Source organism: Sinocyclocheilus grahami, unplaced genomic scaffold (genome assembly GCF_001515645.1).
Source record: "Sinocyclocheilus grahami isolate Dianchi unplaced genomic scaffold, SAMN03320097.WGS_v1.1 scaffold157.1, whole genome shotgun sequence".
Lineage (NCBI taxonomy): Eukaryota > Metazoa > Chordata > Actinopteri > Cypriniformes > Cyprinidae > Sinocyclocheilus > Sinocyclocheilus grahami.
The window spans coordinates 608929-628949 of NW_015505336.1; the positions used below are offsets into that span (position 1 = coordinate 608929).

The 20021-nt window shown below is 38.5% G+C and overlaps 1 protein-coding gene across 8 annotated transcripts in view; it reads left to right on the forward strand.

The window, feature by feature from the left end:
• Positions 1–20021, forward strand: part of nfia (nuclear factor I/A) — a 199528-nt gene that overhangs the window by 129200 nt on the left and 50307 nt on the right. For all 8 annotated transcript variants that reach the window (XM_016282236.1, XM_016282238.1, XM_016282242.1 and 5 more), the window contains exons 4-6: positions 8529–8603; positions 14999–15116; positions 17676–17803. In XM_016282236.1, coding sequence (XP_016137722.1) covers positions 8529–8603; positions 14999–15116; positions 17676–17803 — 321 coding nt within the window. The remainder of the gene's footprint in view (positions 1–8528; positions 8604–14998; positions 15117–17675; positions 17804–20021) is intronic.

Consider the following 20021-nt stretch of genomic DNA (forward strand, 5'->3'; position numbering starts at 1 on the left):
TGTCACAAATCAGAAAATGTCATTTTAACATCAATGTGAATGACAAAAAAATAAATGACACTAAATTTATATCATTGTGACTTTGCTTTCCATACACTTTAAGTACTTCTTCATATACCACAGCAAAAAATATAGTCTGAGAAAGTTGATTAAAGGCATGATTAAAGGCAAGTGAACAGTCAGTAAAAAAAATAAAGAAAAAAGAACAAATACACAATTTACAAGCATAGATAAAATAAATAGTATTCAGGTACAGAAATGTAATAATTAAGTGTAAAATAACACTGCATTGTGTTCAATGTATGAATAAAATTTTGATTAATCTTTGTTATAGCTATTTTGTTGTTTGATTAACATTAGTGACATATTCAGCAGCACATATTTATAGGCTGCTGTCCCTTTAAATCCGACTGCACGGATCCAGTATAATGATACACATCCGATTTCTTTCTCAGCTGTTTACATTCATTTAAAACATAACTGACTCCGTTTACGAGAATGATCGTCAAGACGGTTACTATTGACATAATTCTGTGTGTATGTGTCTGTTCAAACATAAGGAGGAGGAGATGCGAAAGACGAATCAACTCGGTGTTCGTGCGCCATCTGAAATGCGTCTCTCTGTGTGTGTGCTTCAGGTGTGAGTCTGTCAGACAGCAAGACGAGATGGCAAATAGTTGTTTTCTGCAACTTATTGCACTTAATAACTTTTTAACGTCAAGGAATTCTCTGTTATATGCGTCGAACTAAAACTTTGACCTTTTGCAACATTTTGATATAAGTAGCCTATTATTAAAATGATTCAGATAACGCACGTCCTTGCGATATGCATATCGCAATATTTACATTTGCGATATTCCGATATTTTCGATATATATCGTGCAGCCCTAATTTATACAGTGAAGTGTTATTTGACATTTGTTTACTTTATTTCTGTACCTGAAAACTGTTAAACCTACCTAAAAAGCACTGTTTATTAATTTGTATCTTTGTTCTGTTGTATTTATGTAGGCCTGCTGAATGTTAAATGGATCCAATCCATGTTCATTAGAAATTATTTGATGATACAGCAATAAAACTGCAAGTATAGTTTAATGCAGGTGTTTTTTGAACTTTGCTGATTTAAAACATGATCAAAATACTATCTATTTTGATGCCAAAATTTCAAATAAGAGAGGAAGTGACAAATATCGGTATCGGAATCGGCCAATAAGTGATTGTTAAAATCGGTATCGGTATCGGCTCCAAAAAATCCTATCGGTGCATAGGGATGCAGCGATTAACCGGTTTCTTAATTAACCGCGCTTTAAAATGTCACGGCTAATTAATCGTAAAGGCTCCGCTACACCGAGTGTTTCTGTTGCACAGAACGGAACAGTTGCAACTTGCAGTAAAACGAAAACAAAGTTACACTAGAGGTGCGCCAACTTAAAATACCGTGCTTATCAGAGACACGGAGGCTACTACACACATTAGATTAACTATGACAGAGGAACCAAACAGCGAAGCTTCATTTCCACCAGAGAAATGCCTGAAGTCGATAGTGTGGGACCATTTTGGGTACGCCAAGAATGGCCAGGGTGTCATTTAAATATTGCCGTAAAAACTGCTGCTAAAGAGCGAATACATGGCTTTAAACTATTTTAATGCATGACGTGAAGGCAAGACTGACGCGAAGCTGTGGCTCGTTAGCTCAGCATTCTGCCCACTTCAGATCAGACAGATTAAATAGTGTGGTAAGATCACATTTATTTGAATAATTAATTATAACATTTAGCTACTTGAATGAATTATTCGATCGAGAGAGAGGGAGAGCGAAGAGTGTGTGTGAACCTGCGTCAGCACGTCTCTCTACAAACATGTGACTTTAGTTACTTAAACAGTGATTTTACCCTCTCCTTGCTGATGAATATGTAGCAATTCAGTATCTAAGCTATTTTATTAATAAAAGTCACAGGGCAGGGTTCACAACAAGTTTGTGTCCTCCTGAATGTTTGTTATTAATAGTTTCCCCTGTGGGGTAAATAAAGTTAATTGTCCTATATTAATAATACTTATTAACATTGTTATCTATAATCCCTTTTATAGTATTATGCATAAGTTAAAAACCAACAAGATTTTTTTTCATGTTTCCAGTTTTCTGCCTCAGGTCCAAAAGAAATGTAAAGAATGTACAAACTGAAAACACTAAATACTTTTGTGATCTATTTTCATTAGTTATTTTCAAAATGGAAATACTGACATGGATGTTTAGAGCAGAGGTCACCTTTTTAATTCCAGTTGGAGAGATGGACCTTTGTTTGTCTTTATTATAATTATTTTGTGCTGTATTATTGGTTACTGTGTTATTTCTCTTTCTATAGGCAGCAATAAATAACACTTTATTATCTAAAGAGTGTCCATTTGATTTTATACATTAATAATTTTGTGAAACTAATAAATGCATAATAATTGTCATAATCGTGAAACCGGGATTATTCCTCAGACAATAATCATACCAACAAAATCTATAGTCGTTGCATCCCTATCGGTGCATCCCTACTTTCATTGTTCTTTTCCATTTGATGAAATTAAATATATGATAACAGTTTTTTTATATATTTATTTATAGTCTGTGTGTGTGTGTGTGTGTGTATGTATGTGTGTATGTATATACTGTATATATTTATATCAATGTTATCATTTTAGCTTGTGTGTGTGTGTGTATTAGCACATAAATATCATATAACATTTATATTAAATTAAATTATTTACAAACTAAATTAATATGAATATATAATATATGAATTTATAAGATATATTTACATATTTTATTCCTTTTAATAATTAAATTTTTATGAAATTATATAATCAGTTAATCATATATATGGAAGCAGAAATGTATGTTGTTATTTGCTGAAAATCTTCTAAATATAATCTTCCAAATCTAAATATATTGTGTCACGAAGATGGCGCCATAAGAGTGACATTTGAGAGCTACATAAGAATGGAAAAGAGAAACCAGGAAAAATATAATATATTTGCTTGCATGGAAGAAGGACAGTCATACGGGTTTGAAATGACATGAGGGTGAGTAAATTATGACAGAATTTTTATTTAGAGTGAGCTATCCCTTTAAAGACCACTGACTCCTTTCACTGCCTGTTAAATACTGTCAGTCATATCACACATTTCCACCTTATCCCTGTCACCACCTCTATTTCTCCCTTATTTCTGTCTCCCTCTCATCCCCGATGCAGGAAAACATGACCAACAGTTTTTTTTTTTTTTCGTTTTTTTTTCCATGGTTTGTTTTGGCTGGTAAACCTTGACCCTTGTGCTCCATGCTGCGTGCACTTTCACAAAACGGGCTTCTGCCTTTCTGGGACGGGGCAGTCATTGCACAATCCACAGACTATTAGATAAGGCCAGAGGATATCCTCTCCTTTACAAGCTCAGGAGAAAGAGAGAGGGGAGGTGAGAAATCCATAACAGAGAGACATTTGATAAGAAGCTAGTAAAAACGGTTAGAACAGTTGTTTACTGCCTCTTGTGAGGCTTGTTTATGGGTATTTGTCAAATGTCAAGCTGTGGATACTTCATCTAAGACCATTTGAAAAGAGATTTTTCTTGTTATTGTGCGTTATACATGTTGTTGGTGATAAAATGAGTAATTGACAGACCATATGAAATGTCTGTACTTTGATTTAAAGACAATAACAATCAAATTTGACTCTTTTGACTTACATCTGGTATGTAACGGACACTTCACTATTAGGGCTGCACGATATATCATTTCAGCATCGATATCGCGATGTGCGCATCCGCGATAGTCACATCGCAGGATATGCGATGTTTAGTATACTGACCGTTATATTTATACTTATAATTTTCTTTGCTCACACACAGACACTGTGTCACCGGATGCGACATCTGTTGTGTCGCGCCGCCCCGCGCCGCAGCTGAAGTCTGTTTACACTGGACGTGACAAAGCGACCTTTGCAAATCATTTGAACTTCATGTCAGTTCGTCATAAATAGAACGTGGCATCAGTTTACTGTGGGGGATTTGTCATGTGTCGCGCCACATCCAGTGTAGACAGCATCACTGATTATAATGGGTTCTATAGTATTTTTGTCGCGTCGTGCTGCGCAGCTCACATCCAGTGTAGACACAGTGAGAGCCGCGCAGATGCACGTGAACTCAGAATTCCGTTCACTTCTGCGTCTATTAATGACACATACGCGCGAAATTACATCAAAATGCATGCCTCTGCAAGTATCCTTGTAAACACAGTTGCTTATGGCTTAGGTGAAGGTAAATTCAAATTTAGATTTAATTTAATTTAGATTTAATTTATACAGTGAAGACTTTGCCGTGATATTTTACATTTGATTATTCAGTTTCTGTACCTGAATACTGTTAGACTTAATTGAAAAAAGTTAAGCACTGTTCATTTGTATCTTTGTTCTATTTATCTATGCTTGTAATTTGTTTATTTTCTATACTGATTTACTCACCTACAATATCACCCCAATCATTTATTTTTTTTCCAAATAGTGCTATTCAAGTTATTTTTTTTCATATCGCAATATATATCGCAGAAAAACAAAATATCGCAATGTGGGTTCCAATATAATGCAGCCCTATTCACTATCCAATCATCAACATGCTCAGCCTCTTAAACAACTTCTAGTCTCTGATGGTATCGCCAAGGCCGTGTGTTGTATTAGATAATATAAACAGATAGCAATTCATTGTTTTAGCAAATCATTGTTCTATCCAATCACTTCCTGACCAAAAAAATCAAGGCCCACCCCTTTTCCCATTGAATATCTTTTTTACTCATTCCTGATTCTTAATACTGATTCCTTATCGGTGTTAATCTGATGTTTATCTGAGAAAAAAAACAATCTTCATCATTTTTAATCAAAATAAAATAAAATTTTCCACCTCTCAAACGACTTTCCATCTCTGACATCACCAAGGCTGTGCTTTATATTAGATAATATAAACAAATAGCAATTCAGCCAGTTTTAGCTAACTTTCACATCTGGCTTCATTCTGATTCATAATGTACACTTTTCCCTATTCAGTTCTTGATGGATAAAATCAAGCACCACCCCTTTTTTCTCGTTGAATGTCATGTTTTACTCATTCCTGCTTTCTTAATTCACAATCCTGATCAGTGCTTGTTATTCTGAGAACAAAAACACTCTTCGTAATTCTTAATCAGAATTAAGTAACTTGCTCCGCCCCTTAAACGACTTTGCATCTGTGATGACGTCATCAAGGTCAATGGCAGCTTACACAAATAGCAATTTAACCGTTGTTTTTGCTAACTCACATTCATGTCACATGACTCCATTCTGGTACTTAACACACAGTTTTCACAATCCAATCATTTACTGATCGATTGCAATCAAGCACCGCCCCTTTTTTTCTCATTGAATATCATGTTTTACACATTCCGGATTTCTTAATACACATTCACACTAATCAGTGCATGTTATTCTGAGGAAAAAACAAAACACTCTTCGTAATTCTTAATCAGATTTAAGTAACTTGCTCCGCCCCTTAAACGACTTTCCATCTCTGATGACATCACCAAGGCCACCAATGGCAGTTTACACAAATAGCAATTTAACTATTGTTATTGCTAACTCTCATTTACGTCACATGACTCTATTCTGGTACATAACATAGTTTTCACAATCAGTTTTCACTTACTAATCAACTAAAAACAAGTCCTCTTTGTATATTTTTGTTTACTCGTTTAAAGAAGCAAAAAGTTTGTTAAAAAGTGGGATAATGGCCAAAGCACCTAAAATATACACAATATCCTTGATACATTCACTTAAAGTCTTGATGTTGAATAAAAAAGTTGTTTTTTGTCAACTACCCAGATACAGTGTCCCGAGGCCCAGTGTAGTTCCACACGGCACTCTTGTTGCTGCGCTGGAGGCTTGTTGAGGTCTCGGTGCTGCTGTGAAAGGCGAACCCTGGCCCCTCCTTACATGTGTGTGCGGTGCTACAGTGGACACAGCTGGGAGTGATTATCTGTGTTGAGATATAGAAGCCCTGCCCCTTCCCTCGCCCCTGTCTCCCTATATGAGGCACTCATGGAAATGCCCTCGCTGAACTCCGGGTGCATATGCTCCCTATACTGGAATTCTAGTGACGAAGGTTCCTTCGCTCGCCCGCTCTCTCCCTCCTCAGCTCCATTGCGTCATCCCTCTATTTTCCAAGTAATGGTGCACCTCACTTGTGCTCGGTATTATTGTTGTTTCACAGTATGTACAGCTGTGTGGAAATTTTGACTTTTGCCTTTTTCTCTCGACCCTGTAGTCCACTGTCCTTGTCGCTTTGTCATTTTGTAATCTACCTTGACTTCCTGCCACATGCCCTCTAACATACGTCTCCCCTCCTTCTGATACCTCCCCGAACAAACTCTATCTCACTTCTTCTCAATCTCAGGGGCATCTGTGCAGGAATGCTCTCCGGGTCTGCAGTCTTTTAGCTCATGTCAGCACTTTCTCTTGCAATGAGCCGTAGATATTACCCCTCCCTCTGTCCCTCTCTCTCCTTCTCTTCTCTCTCTCTGTTTTTATTATTTATTATTCTGCCTGTCCATGCTATACGTCTCCTCGTCCAGCCAGTCAAGACTAAACTCATTTCTATTGTTGGTTTTATAGCTCGCCAGCCACCGAGCAGCGCAGGAAGTCGTTTAATAGCTACATCACTTCTTCTTGAGATTCATCGTCACCCCCCTCTATTTATATATATTTTTTTCTCTGGAGAAGGAACCTAGGCGAGCAATGCAGTGTCTTGTAAATAAAACTGTTAAGATTCTTATGTTTTGCATTTATTTACATAATGTGAGCTGGTGCTGAGTTTGATCATTTGCAGAGTTCTTGTTCTTGTCATTGAGGATGTAATAAGTTTACATAAAAATTAGCTTTTTTGTCACAGCAGAAATTATCAAGAACATTTTAAATTATTAAAAATGAATATGTAATTAATATATACATGCTATTTTTTGTTTTCCAAAAATGTATTTATATATATTTTATATAGTTTCAGTTTCACTGCTGTAATAAATTAGTTTAGGCTTGCCATTTATTAAAAAACAGTTTGTTTATAATTTGTAATGCAATAATTTGTTTGTTTTATGCAAATTTCTGTTGAGTGAGGACAAATAAATTACGCTCTAAAGTGTTTGGAAACATTTTTTATTTACTAGTATTTAATGTAAATTTTTATCTACACACCTATACAAATTATTAGTTTTTTCTCAACAATGACTTTTGAGTGCAACCTATTTTCCGTTATTTGTTTATTTATTTGTTTGTTTGCACAATATTATCTTATAGTTCTCACTTTCACAACTACCACATTTCTGTTGCAATCTGTTAAAGGGGTCATATGATGATGCTAAAAAGAACATTATTTTGTGTATTTGGTCTAATGAAATGTGTATATGCGGTTTAAGGTTAAAAAAACACATTATTTTCCACATACTGTACATTATTGTTTCTCCTCTATGCCCCGCCTTTCTGAAACGCGTCAATTTTTACAAACCTCATCGGTCTGAAAAGGAAGGTGTGCTGTGATTGGCCAGCTATCCAGTGCGTTATGATTGGCCGAATACCTCAAGCGTGAGACGGAAATGTTACGCCCCTCACCATACTGTGATGATGCCCTGTCACATATGGGGGGGCGTGTTAGAACGAGCCGTTTTAGGTAGGCGTAGCTGACTTTTTAACTTTTATAAAGAATATCTCTTTGGATTTGAGACTTTAGTCTTTGCAACTTTACAGATCTTCTTTATGCACCAAGAGCTTGCAACACTCCAAAGAGAAAGGAAAAATTTTAATCGCATCATATGACCCCTTTAACTTCTAAACTAGTGCATTCTGTATGTACCATATCATAAGATTATGTCTAACTTGTGATGATTAATCTTGCCATATCAGCAGTTTTTCACACAATATGTAAGAGCAAGGCCAATAATGGGAAATGCAGTCCACACTGACTGCATGTTTTGATTCTGTGGTGTTGGATGGTAGTAAGTTTAGGGACGTCTGGTTGTCTGTAGTTGAATCTGAGGCTGATATGGGCTCATCTGTGTGGCAGATCCTGGGTCAGCTGTAGTCAGCACAATGAACACAGTAATTGTGGTCTGTCTGTCTGCTGGAAGAGGCAACTGATTTCTGCCTGCCGCACAAAGAATGTGTTAGACTGAAATTTCACCACACATCATATGTAAAAACATATAATCATGCTTTCCTATGTAGCTCCTTGTTTATGTGTGTGCGCCGCACTGCAAAGAGCCTCTGCCCCACAGTACTGCAGACACTCATGGGACCAAATCCAGATGTTCTCTACCCTCAGTGTCACTCTAAATACTCCCTATTCCCTTCCCCACTGGGACTGTGTGTGTGTGTGTGAGTGTGTTGTTGACATAAACACTGCCATTCCTCTGTATTTTGTCATGTTCATTCCAATAACAGTTTTTCTACTCTTTTTTTTTTCTTTTTTTCTTTTAGGGCACCTTGGCTTCCAGGACAGTTTCGTCACATCAGGTGTCTTCACCGTCTCTGAGCTTGTGCGAGTCTCACAGAGTAAGATCTCTACAACTCCCTGCCCACTGCAAAAAACTTTTTGGGCTTATTTTACAGTTATCAGAAAGTCCTTAAAACGGGATAAATTTAGTCAAGAAGCAACATGCAAAATGCATGAGATATTAATACCTTTTTCCATTCAGTATGTCTTTAATATGAGTGTAGTTTTATAAATATGGGTCAATGACATGACACCAAAAATACATTAAAAATGCAGTTAATAAATGATGAACATATTTTTAAATTCTGAATAAAATAAACGTAATGTGATGCAACTCCCCCTAAAAATATATATTTATTAAGTAATATTTCGTTATTTAACTTAACATTAACTTAATGTTACATAACTTTTTTATTAACAAAAATTAATAGTGTCACTGGCCGATATATATATTAATGATACATTATTTGAAAACAAGACTTAATATGCAGTGTTGATTCTCATATAAATGTATCGTCATTTAAAGATTTCTTACGATCCACGTTTAAAATTGTGACCCTTACACAACCTTAAACGTGGCATGATTTAGTGCCATAAGTTTTCTTAGACTTGTTACACCCTAGTATATAAAGGCCAGCAGCACAAAAAAAATGCAACATCTGAAGCATCCTAGTTCAAGCACCTTAAATTCAGCCCAAAGGTAGGATGAAGCTAGTGATTAACCAGTGTGCTGGAGGAAAGCTTCTCTGGTTTCTCAGTGTTGTTTTCAGAACAATGGGCTGGATCCACTATCCCTCCACTCATTAGAAATCGAAACGCCAGCGAAATGCAGCAGTCAGCTGAAAGTGCTTCATTGCAGTGCGGTTCAACAGTACTTGTACTCTCTAAAGTTTTTTTGTGCAGTCTTTTTTAGACAGTGTTTCTTTTATAAGCTGTTTTCCCTAAATAAGTTGTACTTTTATTGCAGATGCAGTTTTACAGAAGTTAAATGTTTGGTGTTCAAATTTATTAATAAAGAGAAGATAGCGAGAATTTTCACAACTTGAGGAAACAATCGAGTCATTCCCAGATTGATAGAGCAATAAGGCAGAATGCAGAAGAAGAAAAGTAGACTTTCCAGAGGAGGCTGGGAGGATGGGATGGGAGTAAAAAACGTGACCTTTAAAAATTGCATACGTTCACGGTGGAGAGTGACACAGCGCAGCGCGATCCATACGTGCCTGTCGATACCCGCTAACAATAGCCGATCCAAAGCGCCTGTCAGCACTCGCTGGAGCCTTCTGATCAAAGGTGCATTGATCATACGCCTTCGTGACCTAATCCCAGGCGAAGGAGAGGAGAAGAGGGTGTCATGGGGCCTGGGCAAAGAGCCCACCGTGGTCTCACCTCGCAGTCTGCCTTCAAAAACCCTCAAAGTGCCTGCCAATGCAAAGACAGCGTCTGGAGAGAACAAACATTTGGGTGCCACCACATTCTGGCGACGTGACAGCAGACGGGCGGAAGGAAACTTACAGGTCAATGTGAGTCCAGCATGCATGTGTGAGGCGATGCAAACGAATGCGGAAAATGATGAAAGTTATCAGGAGAGAGAGGAAGACAGAGATATTAAAACTCAGCCAGTACTGTGCTGCATCAGAACTCCTGGCGTATGATGGTAACAAGATTAAGGAATATGCATAATTGATCCAGCCCTATGGAGAGATCGGCTTTTATCCTAACATCTGTGACACACTGAGAAGAAAAGCAAATGCTGGGTGGCATATGCTGGATGTTCAATTCAAATCAAAGTGTTCTGCTCTCTTTTTTCTATCGTTCTCTTTATTCTTCTCTCCTCTCCACAGTCCAGTGGCTCTTAGTCGGCAGGGGGTTTTGTTGGTCTGTAGAGCATATTACTCTTGAGCCCCAACGGAAGTTGAACAGGAAGAGGATTTTAGTGATGTTTACCCTTTCTGCAAAAGTTCTCAACACAAACTTTGAATGCTGGCTTGCTTGAAAGTTTTAAAAATGTCTAGATAGATAGATTTTCCAGAATGCATCTCCTTTGTTGAATATCTTTCAATTCTATAAATCCCCAATTCAAGTTTCTGAGACTTGGCCAATTCATTCAAATTCACACTCATGAATTGAAATTGAGCCAGTTCTTCAATTCTGAATTTTGCAATAATCCGCAACAATAGTCCACTGATCACCTGGCGGGGCATCTTTAAAACTCCTTCACCTCGTCTTCCACTCTCTACGCAACGGAGAGTTGACAGAATCTCACCCTCCTGCGTCAACCACTTTCCTTCCTTAATGGGCAATACAATCTAAGAAGTTCAGCAGTCAGCAAAGCCCACAGTTAGCATAAGTCCTCTAACAGGATTGCTCCCTATAGAGTGACTGTGAATTAAAGTGCTGTATGCATGCACACTCATGACTTTGGTAGCTTCTTGTGGAAGGCACCGAGATGTTGATTGGCAGATGGGTAGAAGAGGGTAATCTGGTGTACTGAAGTGGCGTATGAATTGCCCAGAGGAGTTCCGATGGAGCTTCTGTGTGGGAGCGTCTGGCAGATTTATTTAAGGGGTTGAGTGCAGGCTCGTGCCCGTTCGGAAGATGAAAGGTCGTGATATTGAATGGACAACGGGCTGCCTTAGCTCTTCCCTGACTATACACTATGACCTTGGCTTTGTGCACCCATTACACAATTCAGTGGCAGCCCAATCGAATCTGCTTCTGTCGATCAATATCCTATTAAAGCACCACACAAAAAAGGAGAGGAAGAGAACGAGAGAGAGGAGGAGGGGCTGTTGGTAGTGGGGGAGAGCGAAATGAAAGTCTCCATAAAGTTAGCCGCTACAGCTAAATTTTTGTAAATGGAACTCAACATAATTGGCCAGTCGATACCAAGCTGGGGTAATTTCGGAGATTGGGTCCGCCTTTCCATATCCTCCTCCCTCCCCTGCTCCTCCTTCATCAGCTATTCTCTTCTACCTTCTCGAGTCCTGCAGGGTTCTTAAACGTTCCCGGGAAGAGCCACGAGTTTGTTTTTCTCTACAGCTGGCCCCCGTATGAAGTTGGACACTGTCACGCCACAGCTTGGCACGCCATCAAACTCAGGTGAGCAAGAGGACTTGTACGTGAGCCAGTTTTTCTGTTGCTGCCGCCCACTCAGAGCCTCTCCAGAGGAGATTGCGAGGGCTACAGAAGAGACAGGAGAGGATACAGGATTAGGATGAGGTTATTGTTATTAGTCCACCTGCAAGAGCCTCGCAGAAATGTTGGCAAGCAGCAAGGCAGCGTGATCCAGGGGCAGGGACACCTGGAAATCCCTGGGTGAAGGCCGGGCACTGGCACGCACCTTTTAGCCATATGACCGAACAGGGGGAGCGGATGAATTATGGAGTAGGAGAGCAGGCCGCTGTGGCAGAGACACTGCCGAGCAGCACTGGTGGGGTTACGCCCACCAGTCTTGTCAACACTGTGCCAACACTGGGCCAAAGCCTGCCAGTGGGCAGTGCCATCTGCAGTGAAATGCACACATGAGGCTTGAATCTTATCAACAGTAGCTTGCCATAAAATGGCCTACATTTTCACTATAATAAAAATACAAATGCTGTAAAAGTAGGAATGCCACCAATATGTTGATTTTGTTAAAATTTCCTCATGCTTGTGTCAATCCAAACATTTGTTCCTTCTGTAGAACACCAAAAAAGATATGCTGAAGAAATGTCTAGTTTTTCATCCAGCTACAGGTTTGGAATGACTTGAAAGAAAGGTGAGGAAATTATGTGATTTTTGGGTGAACTAATTCTTCAAGTCAAACCGGCAAGGTGGTAAACCAGCAACCTGCTGATTATCAGCTCTTCTTCACAGTGTTTTTACCAGGAGTAGTAATATGCTGAGTCCAGGACTACTCCATGACCTTCCTCAACTGGACACCGACATGCGGACTTCACCAGCGAAGTTCCTTCTGCCTTCTCTTCTCATTTGGCTTGATGGGAAACTACACAATGAAGGTGTAAGGTCTAGCCCCATGCGAACCCTCTTCTCCAGACTGAGAAATCTGGACCTATGCTGTAGGTCTATATCCTCACAGGAGCTGATCCAGCAGAAAACCCCAACGAAGACCTGTCAAAGCTCACCAACTTCAGACCAGCTCTAGATGAGATCCCATCACGCCATGGTCCTCTCGCTCAATAAAGCGATGAGGAGTAAGGCGGGGGGAAGACGGGGTGAACAGACGTCCAGGGTTTTGAAGTTGATTGCTGCTGCCTTTGTTGTCAAATGCTTCAATTTGAAAATCCGGCCTGAACAAAAGCCAATTTTTTTTCTCCTCTCTCTTTCTCTTCCTCCTCCCCCTGCTCTTTTCAAATGAATAGCCTCCCCATCTTTTGTAGATGCTTTAGCGGCCAGTGTTTGGGTGAAGGGGAGGAGTATGTCTGTGTGTGTGTATGTTAAGAGGGATTGTCAACCCTTGAGACAAGAGACTACATCAAAAAACCTCCAACACATCCAGTAGACTCGGTCACTTTGCTGTCTGACAACAAACTTACCGTAACTTGCCGGCCTCTAGTCTGAAACCTGTTTGCCTGGTTCTCTTTTACAAAACTTTTACCTTGCTTTCTACAAAACTTACTATATGTTTAGAAGATGACAGAGTATTTTTAGTTCTTTTCGCAGTCATCAAGAAAACAAAGTGACAAAACACACCAGTGCGGACTTTGACCCCAGAGGGTTAAATTGCAGCGATGGACTATATATCGGTACCACGTCAGTTAACGGTCAATATTGGAGATATACATTTTTTAAAATGTTATGTTGTTTTTGACTATTTTTAGGCAAATTTCTTTTGCAGTCAACTAATTAAGTTAACCACTTTTGTCAGGTTTAGCTAACTTGAAATGCGACCCATTTTTTGTCCCAGCTGAACAGATAAGTAAACCCACTGGCTGCACTGCCATTCCTCTGCACTAAGTAAGTAGAATAGATTGAAACATTTTGCTAATGTACTTTGCACCCAGCAACTTGAAAGGTAAAGCAGTAAAGATCAGAGAGAGAGAGAACAGAAGGGTAAGGAGAGAAGAGAGAGAGAGATCAATGCCGGCCTGATAGCCACAGGCTTCATTTGGAATCCTCCAAGCGAAAGCACTTGATAAAGCCTTTAAGAGGTAGAGACTGCAGATTACCTTTATGATTGATTTCCATTCCAGTCAGACAGACTGCAGTGTGGTCATTTTTCTACCCAAACTGCAGCAGCAGGGCCGGCCGCTCTCAGCGCGAGGGCACATTTGTGTGTATGTGTGTGCGCATCGAGGGCCGGCTGAGTTACTGCAGCCCGGTGCCCAGGTTAGCTCTCACACAAATTACTTCACATCCTACTATTAGCCATGCAAATGCAGCCGGCTTTACTGCTCGTCATAAATAACCCGCACTGTCACTTCTATTAGAGCGAAGGACCGCCCACCCCCCTCCAAAAAAAAGTTAACATTAAGAGATGACTCAGAAATTATAGCACTTCCTTTCTCACTTCCTACGTGTCCAACTTTTAGCTGTTGGCTAGTGCACTGGCTCTCCCTTGGTCCAACTTGCCCCTTTAGCCGTGTCCTCTTCCAATGTTAATTAGGCAGCCCATTACCGTGTCTATCACAATCTTCCACGCTGTCGTCCGCCCAAATCCACCCCCCCACCCCCACATACATCTCTCTCTCTCTCCGCTTGGGCCCGGCCTATTAGGTATGCAGGACCAGGGCCGCTCTCTTACACATTCGTGCTGTCCTCATCAAAAAATAGTGGTCTCAGTCACCATGAATATAAAGAGGCATCACGGCTTTATGTACTGTATGACAAAGGCGTTTGATAGAGCATTGCTCACCGATGACCTACAGAAAGGGGCACGGTCGGATTTGCAGCTTGAGGCGACTCGCTCAGGGAGGAAAGTTTTGTTACCAGCACAAGTGTTTCAGTAAGATAAACAAATACCAGTTAACTTATTTTTTTCTTTTGTTGAAAAAATAAAAAGGTTGAATTGAATTGAATTGAATACACCCAACAGGAAGTAGAATTTGAATGACAGGAAGAAGAATTGTACATAATATTAGCTTTTTTATCTATCTGTCTATCTATCGTTCTATCTATCGTTCTATCTTTTTATCTATCTATCTATCTATCTATCTATCATTTTATATTTTTATTTATCATTCTATTGTTCTATTTTTTTTTTTTGCTGGACTAACATGAAAATGTGTATAGTGTGAGCTAAATCAGCAATGTTTATGATACAGTTGTCAGATTTTATTGCTGTTTTCAAATTAAAAAGTGAGCTTGTTAAACAGCCAAAGCAGTCAAGTGAACCAACTCAAACTTTACTTGTACTTCAGCCATGAAAATGAAGATGAACTTCTTCAAAATGTGATGCTTAAGACTGTTTTTGTTCTCAGGTATTGATATTTGTTCTCTTTTCTGTGTGTGGCAGCCCCCATCGCGGCAGGAACGGGGCCCAACTTTTCATTGGCAGACTTGGACAGCTCTTCCTACTACAGTATGAGCCCTGGGGCCATGAGGCGCCCCCTACCCAGCACTTCTTCTAGCAGGTATGCACTGGAAAGACACACACGCACACACTCTCTCTCCTCAACTCTGAGTCTTAATTAATCAGCCGAGGCAGAGATTGATGTGTTGGCTGAGCGTTCGAAGAGGCTGCAGGAGTCTGAGCTACACAAGCTTCCAGCATATGTGTGTCCACCTGGAAACCTTCTCCCTCTGCCACCCGCTCAGCCTACAGGCCAGTCGCATACACATACTGCTCCCCCATGTAAAACCGCACTGCGTGGCAACCTGTGTGTGTGGACAGATGTGTGTATGTTAGGATGTGTGTGAGTGCACAGCTGAAATGCAACATATAAATGGTCTCTGTGAATTCACTGATGGGCCAAATTTCGCTGTCACTTTTACATAACGCAGCATACCTAAGATCCACACACATACAAACGTACATAAACATTTGCGCTAATATTTAACATGTGCATTTGAAAATACAACAATCATCATGTGTATGTTAAACAAATTTGTTGAATATGGCAGAATGAGTATTTTTGGACATCATAGGTGCTTTTGATGCACAAAAATGTAGTTTAGAGCTCTAGCTCACTAGCTTTGGAGAGCATGTGTATGCGGTCAAATACATCTGTGTGTGTGTACATGTGTGCGTCTGCCCACATGCTTCAGTGGCCTCTTCAGCCAGGCCTGCCAAAGCAAACATCTGGAATAAGGACCCTGTGTGTGGCTGCATGCTAGAAACTAATTAAGCGATTATGAGTGAAAAACACCAGTAGGCCTTACATTAACAAATAAATGTCAGAGCTCAGCTTACAGCAGATAACTCACACACACATGACCGCCAGCCTCCAATGACTCACTTCTTCAGTGTGTGTGTTAGATTGTAGTATGTCTGTGTGTGTGTGTTTGAATAAGCTTGCACACATCTTTGCTGTCCACCTTTTTCGACTTGAATAAATATGTTGTATAGTCCATATGAAAATCAAAATGTACTATTTAACTTAAAATGTCTTTAATTACTCTAAAAATACGTTTTTCATAATTTTGTACCAAAATATAATAACTTTCTTCTCCTCTGAGATAACTTTTCCACTGATAAAGATAAGTAAATAAGTAATTCATTACGTATTCATTTATATCAATCTTATTGTATATTTATATCAAGTCCAGTTAATTAGTTATTTATTGATTGATTTCATTGATTTATTTAATTTTAGAGCTATATTAATAAATCTCTATCTATCTATCTATCATATACACATTTCATGAAATATTGTAATAAATACATATCACAAAATGTAAAATAAATGAATGAATTCATTTCTAAAATTTTAAACAATTATTTATAGATAGTATTTATTGATATTTATTTTCATATATTTTATGATTTAATTCATTAAAACATTTTAAAATATATATAGATTTTTTTAAATAAAAGATGTGTTTTTAGTATGGCAGAATTTGTGTATTTTGTATTTTTATATATGCATTTTATATTTATTGATATTAGTTTATTTTCATATATTTTATTATTTAATTTGTTAAAAGACATTTTAACACATTTATTGATCTTTTTAATAAAATACATGTTTTTTTTAGATGTTTTTAGATTAAAATATATGTTTACTATAAAGTTTTGTTGCAAACGGCTGAAGACATTATAGTACTATATCTCAGCTCGCCCCTCAACATGCACGCGTTCGGAGATTCGGCAGCCCAAGACTGAATATTATTTTGTGGGCGTTGTATTTTGATTAATAAAATAAAAATGATAAAAATTACTATACAAAAATGAAATTTAAATTACCCTGCTTCTAAATAAATAAAGCAGTTATTTTTATTTCGTTAAAAATGGGCCAAAAGAGACCTCCGAACTAGTAGGCTACAAGAAAGATAGAATTAGTTTTTACTCAGAATTCGTTTTTAATCCCTGCATGATTTTAGTCATACATGATAAATATCAAATACGTTACAGCTTGACTACAAGTTTAAAAACAACGCTGCAATTGTTATAATTAAGGAAATTAAACTTACCATCATGAAATGTCTACACAGGCAAATAGGCATATTTTATTAAAGAAAATACTATATGACATCAACATGCATTTATCGTTCTTACAATCAACGCCAGAATGTCCAACTTCACCATGATGAACTTAAAATTGGGTTCTATTATTTTTCCTCAACAGTTCTCCTCACAAAACGAAATTCATTTCAAACACAAATTTGATAAGAACAGAGTGGAAATTATTCGCAACACCAAAATAACAGCAAAGCTAATGTTTTATTTTAGTTTAAGCCCAAACTAAGAAAAGTAAAACCAAACTTTGTGGCAATAATTAAGACCAAACTGAACATGGTGTGTGTTTATGGTGCATGTCGGCAATGTTGTCTTGGCGGGGCGTGGTGGAGGTGGGGCTTACGTAGACGATATTATCGGATATAGCGATATTTTCAAAGGCGATTATAGATAAGATATTTTTGACACATATCGCCCAGCCCTAATGCTGGGAGAAAAAAAACATATATTTGCAGAATGAAATGTGTTCGATTTTACTCATCCACCCTCTTTCTATCTGTCTTTTGTCGCACAGTTCTGCAAAGCGTATCAAATGCATGGAGGATGAGGTGGACAGCCCGGGAGAGGAGTCCTACTACCCAGGTCAGGGACGCTCGCCTGGAAGCGGCAGCCAAGCCAGCAGCTGGCATGAAGTAGAGCCAGGTAACTGTCCACCCTGAAAGCCAGCCTCCCCCGGCGCTCACACACACATTCACACTCTCACACACTGTGGGGTTGTGCGGGTGGAGAGCGAGTTATCGGATGTGCTGTGTGTGTGTGTGTGTGTGTTTGTGTGTGCATCCTGTGCTGTGCACTGGTTGTGGGATGGCAACAGCTGCGTGGGGAAATAATTAAGACCAAACTGAACATGGTGTGTGTTTATGGTGCATGTCGGCAATGTTGTCTTGGCGGGGCGTGGTGGAGGTGGGGCTTACGTAGACGATATTATCGGATATAACGATATTTTCAAAGGCGATTATAGATAAGATATTTTTGACACATATCGCCCAGCCCTAATGCTGGGAGAAAAAAAACATACATTTGCAGAATGAAATGTGTTCGATTTTACTCATCCACCCTCTTTCTATCTGTCTTTTGTCGCACAGTTCTGCAAAGCGTATCAAATGCATGGAGGATGAGGTGGACAGCCCGGGAGAGGAGTCCTACTACCCAGGTCAGGGACGCTCGCCTGGAAGCGGCAGCCAAGCCAGCAGCTGGCATGAAATAGAGCCAGGTAACCGTCCACCCTGAAAGCCAGCCTCCCCCGGTGCTCACACACACACACATATTCACACTCTCACACACTGTGGGGTTGTGCGGGTGGAGAGCGAGTTATCGGATGTGCTGTGTGTGTGTGTGTGTGTGTTTGTGTGTGCATCCTGTGCTGTGCACTGGTTGTGGGATGGCAACAGCTGCGTGGGGATTATTTCTGTTTCTTCTTCTGTTTTTTGGGGGGGTTTCAACATCTCTGATCCGTCTCTCCGGGTATGACATTTCGGAGATGGCACCCTCTAACTCAAATGGCACATCATTTGTTTTTCTTTCCGAAAGACTTCCGCCGTCAGTCCATCTCAGACGTTAACCGTAGATGGCTTGTAGATACAGACTCATTTAACTTCATATCCATGTGTCTACTAATGATGCTAACAATGTACGAAGGGTCCCGTATGCATGTGGGTTTGAGTGCTGAATCATCCTGGAGTGTGTACGTGTGTCCTGTGAACCTCGCCGCATTGCCACAGAGCACAGAGGACTGTAAGTGTGTCCTGCTCCCAAGCGTCTTCCATCAAGTCTCGCATGCCCTCGATATTAGAAATAGACGCCGCATAGTGGACAGCGATAGAGAGGAAACGCGCGTCGCATATTACTGCCAGATCAGGACAGAGCTCCAGCAGGGAATCATTCAGATTCCAGTTCCACTTAAAGGTTCTAGTTCATTAATGATTCGTTTAATGATTCTTTTAGTACTTTTGATAAGTTCCAACAGGTGTTTAGTACCAGTGTTAGAGAGTCAGAAAAGGTTTGTCAGACTGATTCAAGTCGAGGAATCCGTTTTTACACTTTCCACAGATTTATGGAAATATGTGAAATTCCAAACATGTAAATGGATTTTAACATGATAAATGTAGTTAAAAATCTAATATTTAAATATTGGGAAATTTGTATGCTAAATTATAGAATATTTTTGTATTTATATCAATAATATGTTATTATTAAATATGATTTAATGTATTATTTTATATAATATTACACTTAATGATTTATTATATGTTATTATTTCACATGAATATTATATTTCATATTTGAATGTAATGTTGTATTGATTGTTTTTTTATATTTCATAAAAATTCACAGGGAGTTCATGACTGTTTCTGTCATATAGTTAATAAAAGTCATTAATTCATTAATTCAGTTCAGACTACAAGTTATGTAATTTCTACAATAGAATTTCTTGTAAATTCAGAGTCTCAAGAGTGGCAGAAAAAAAACACCATCAAAGTTTTTTAGTAACAACCCAAATTTAATGTTCATAAACAAATGTCATAAAATAATTTGAGTTCCAGTTGTTAATTGTCAGTATTTCAATCTTTTTTCTTTATCTTATATTACTGTATATCTATTCTATAATAGAATGAATATATACATATATATATATATACACACACACACACACACACACTTACATTAATTTTAATTAAAATAATATAAATTAAATGCAATTCTATATGTATAAAATACAAAATAACACTTAAAGTATTAAAATGTGTATGATTATTTATAAAATGTAAATATGTACTTATGCAAAAATACATATATAAATGAATAACAAAAATAATATAAATGTAAAATTATATATTGTAAAATTATATATATATATATA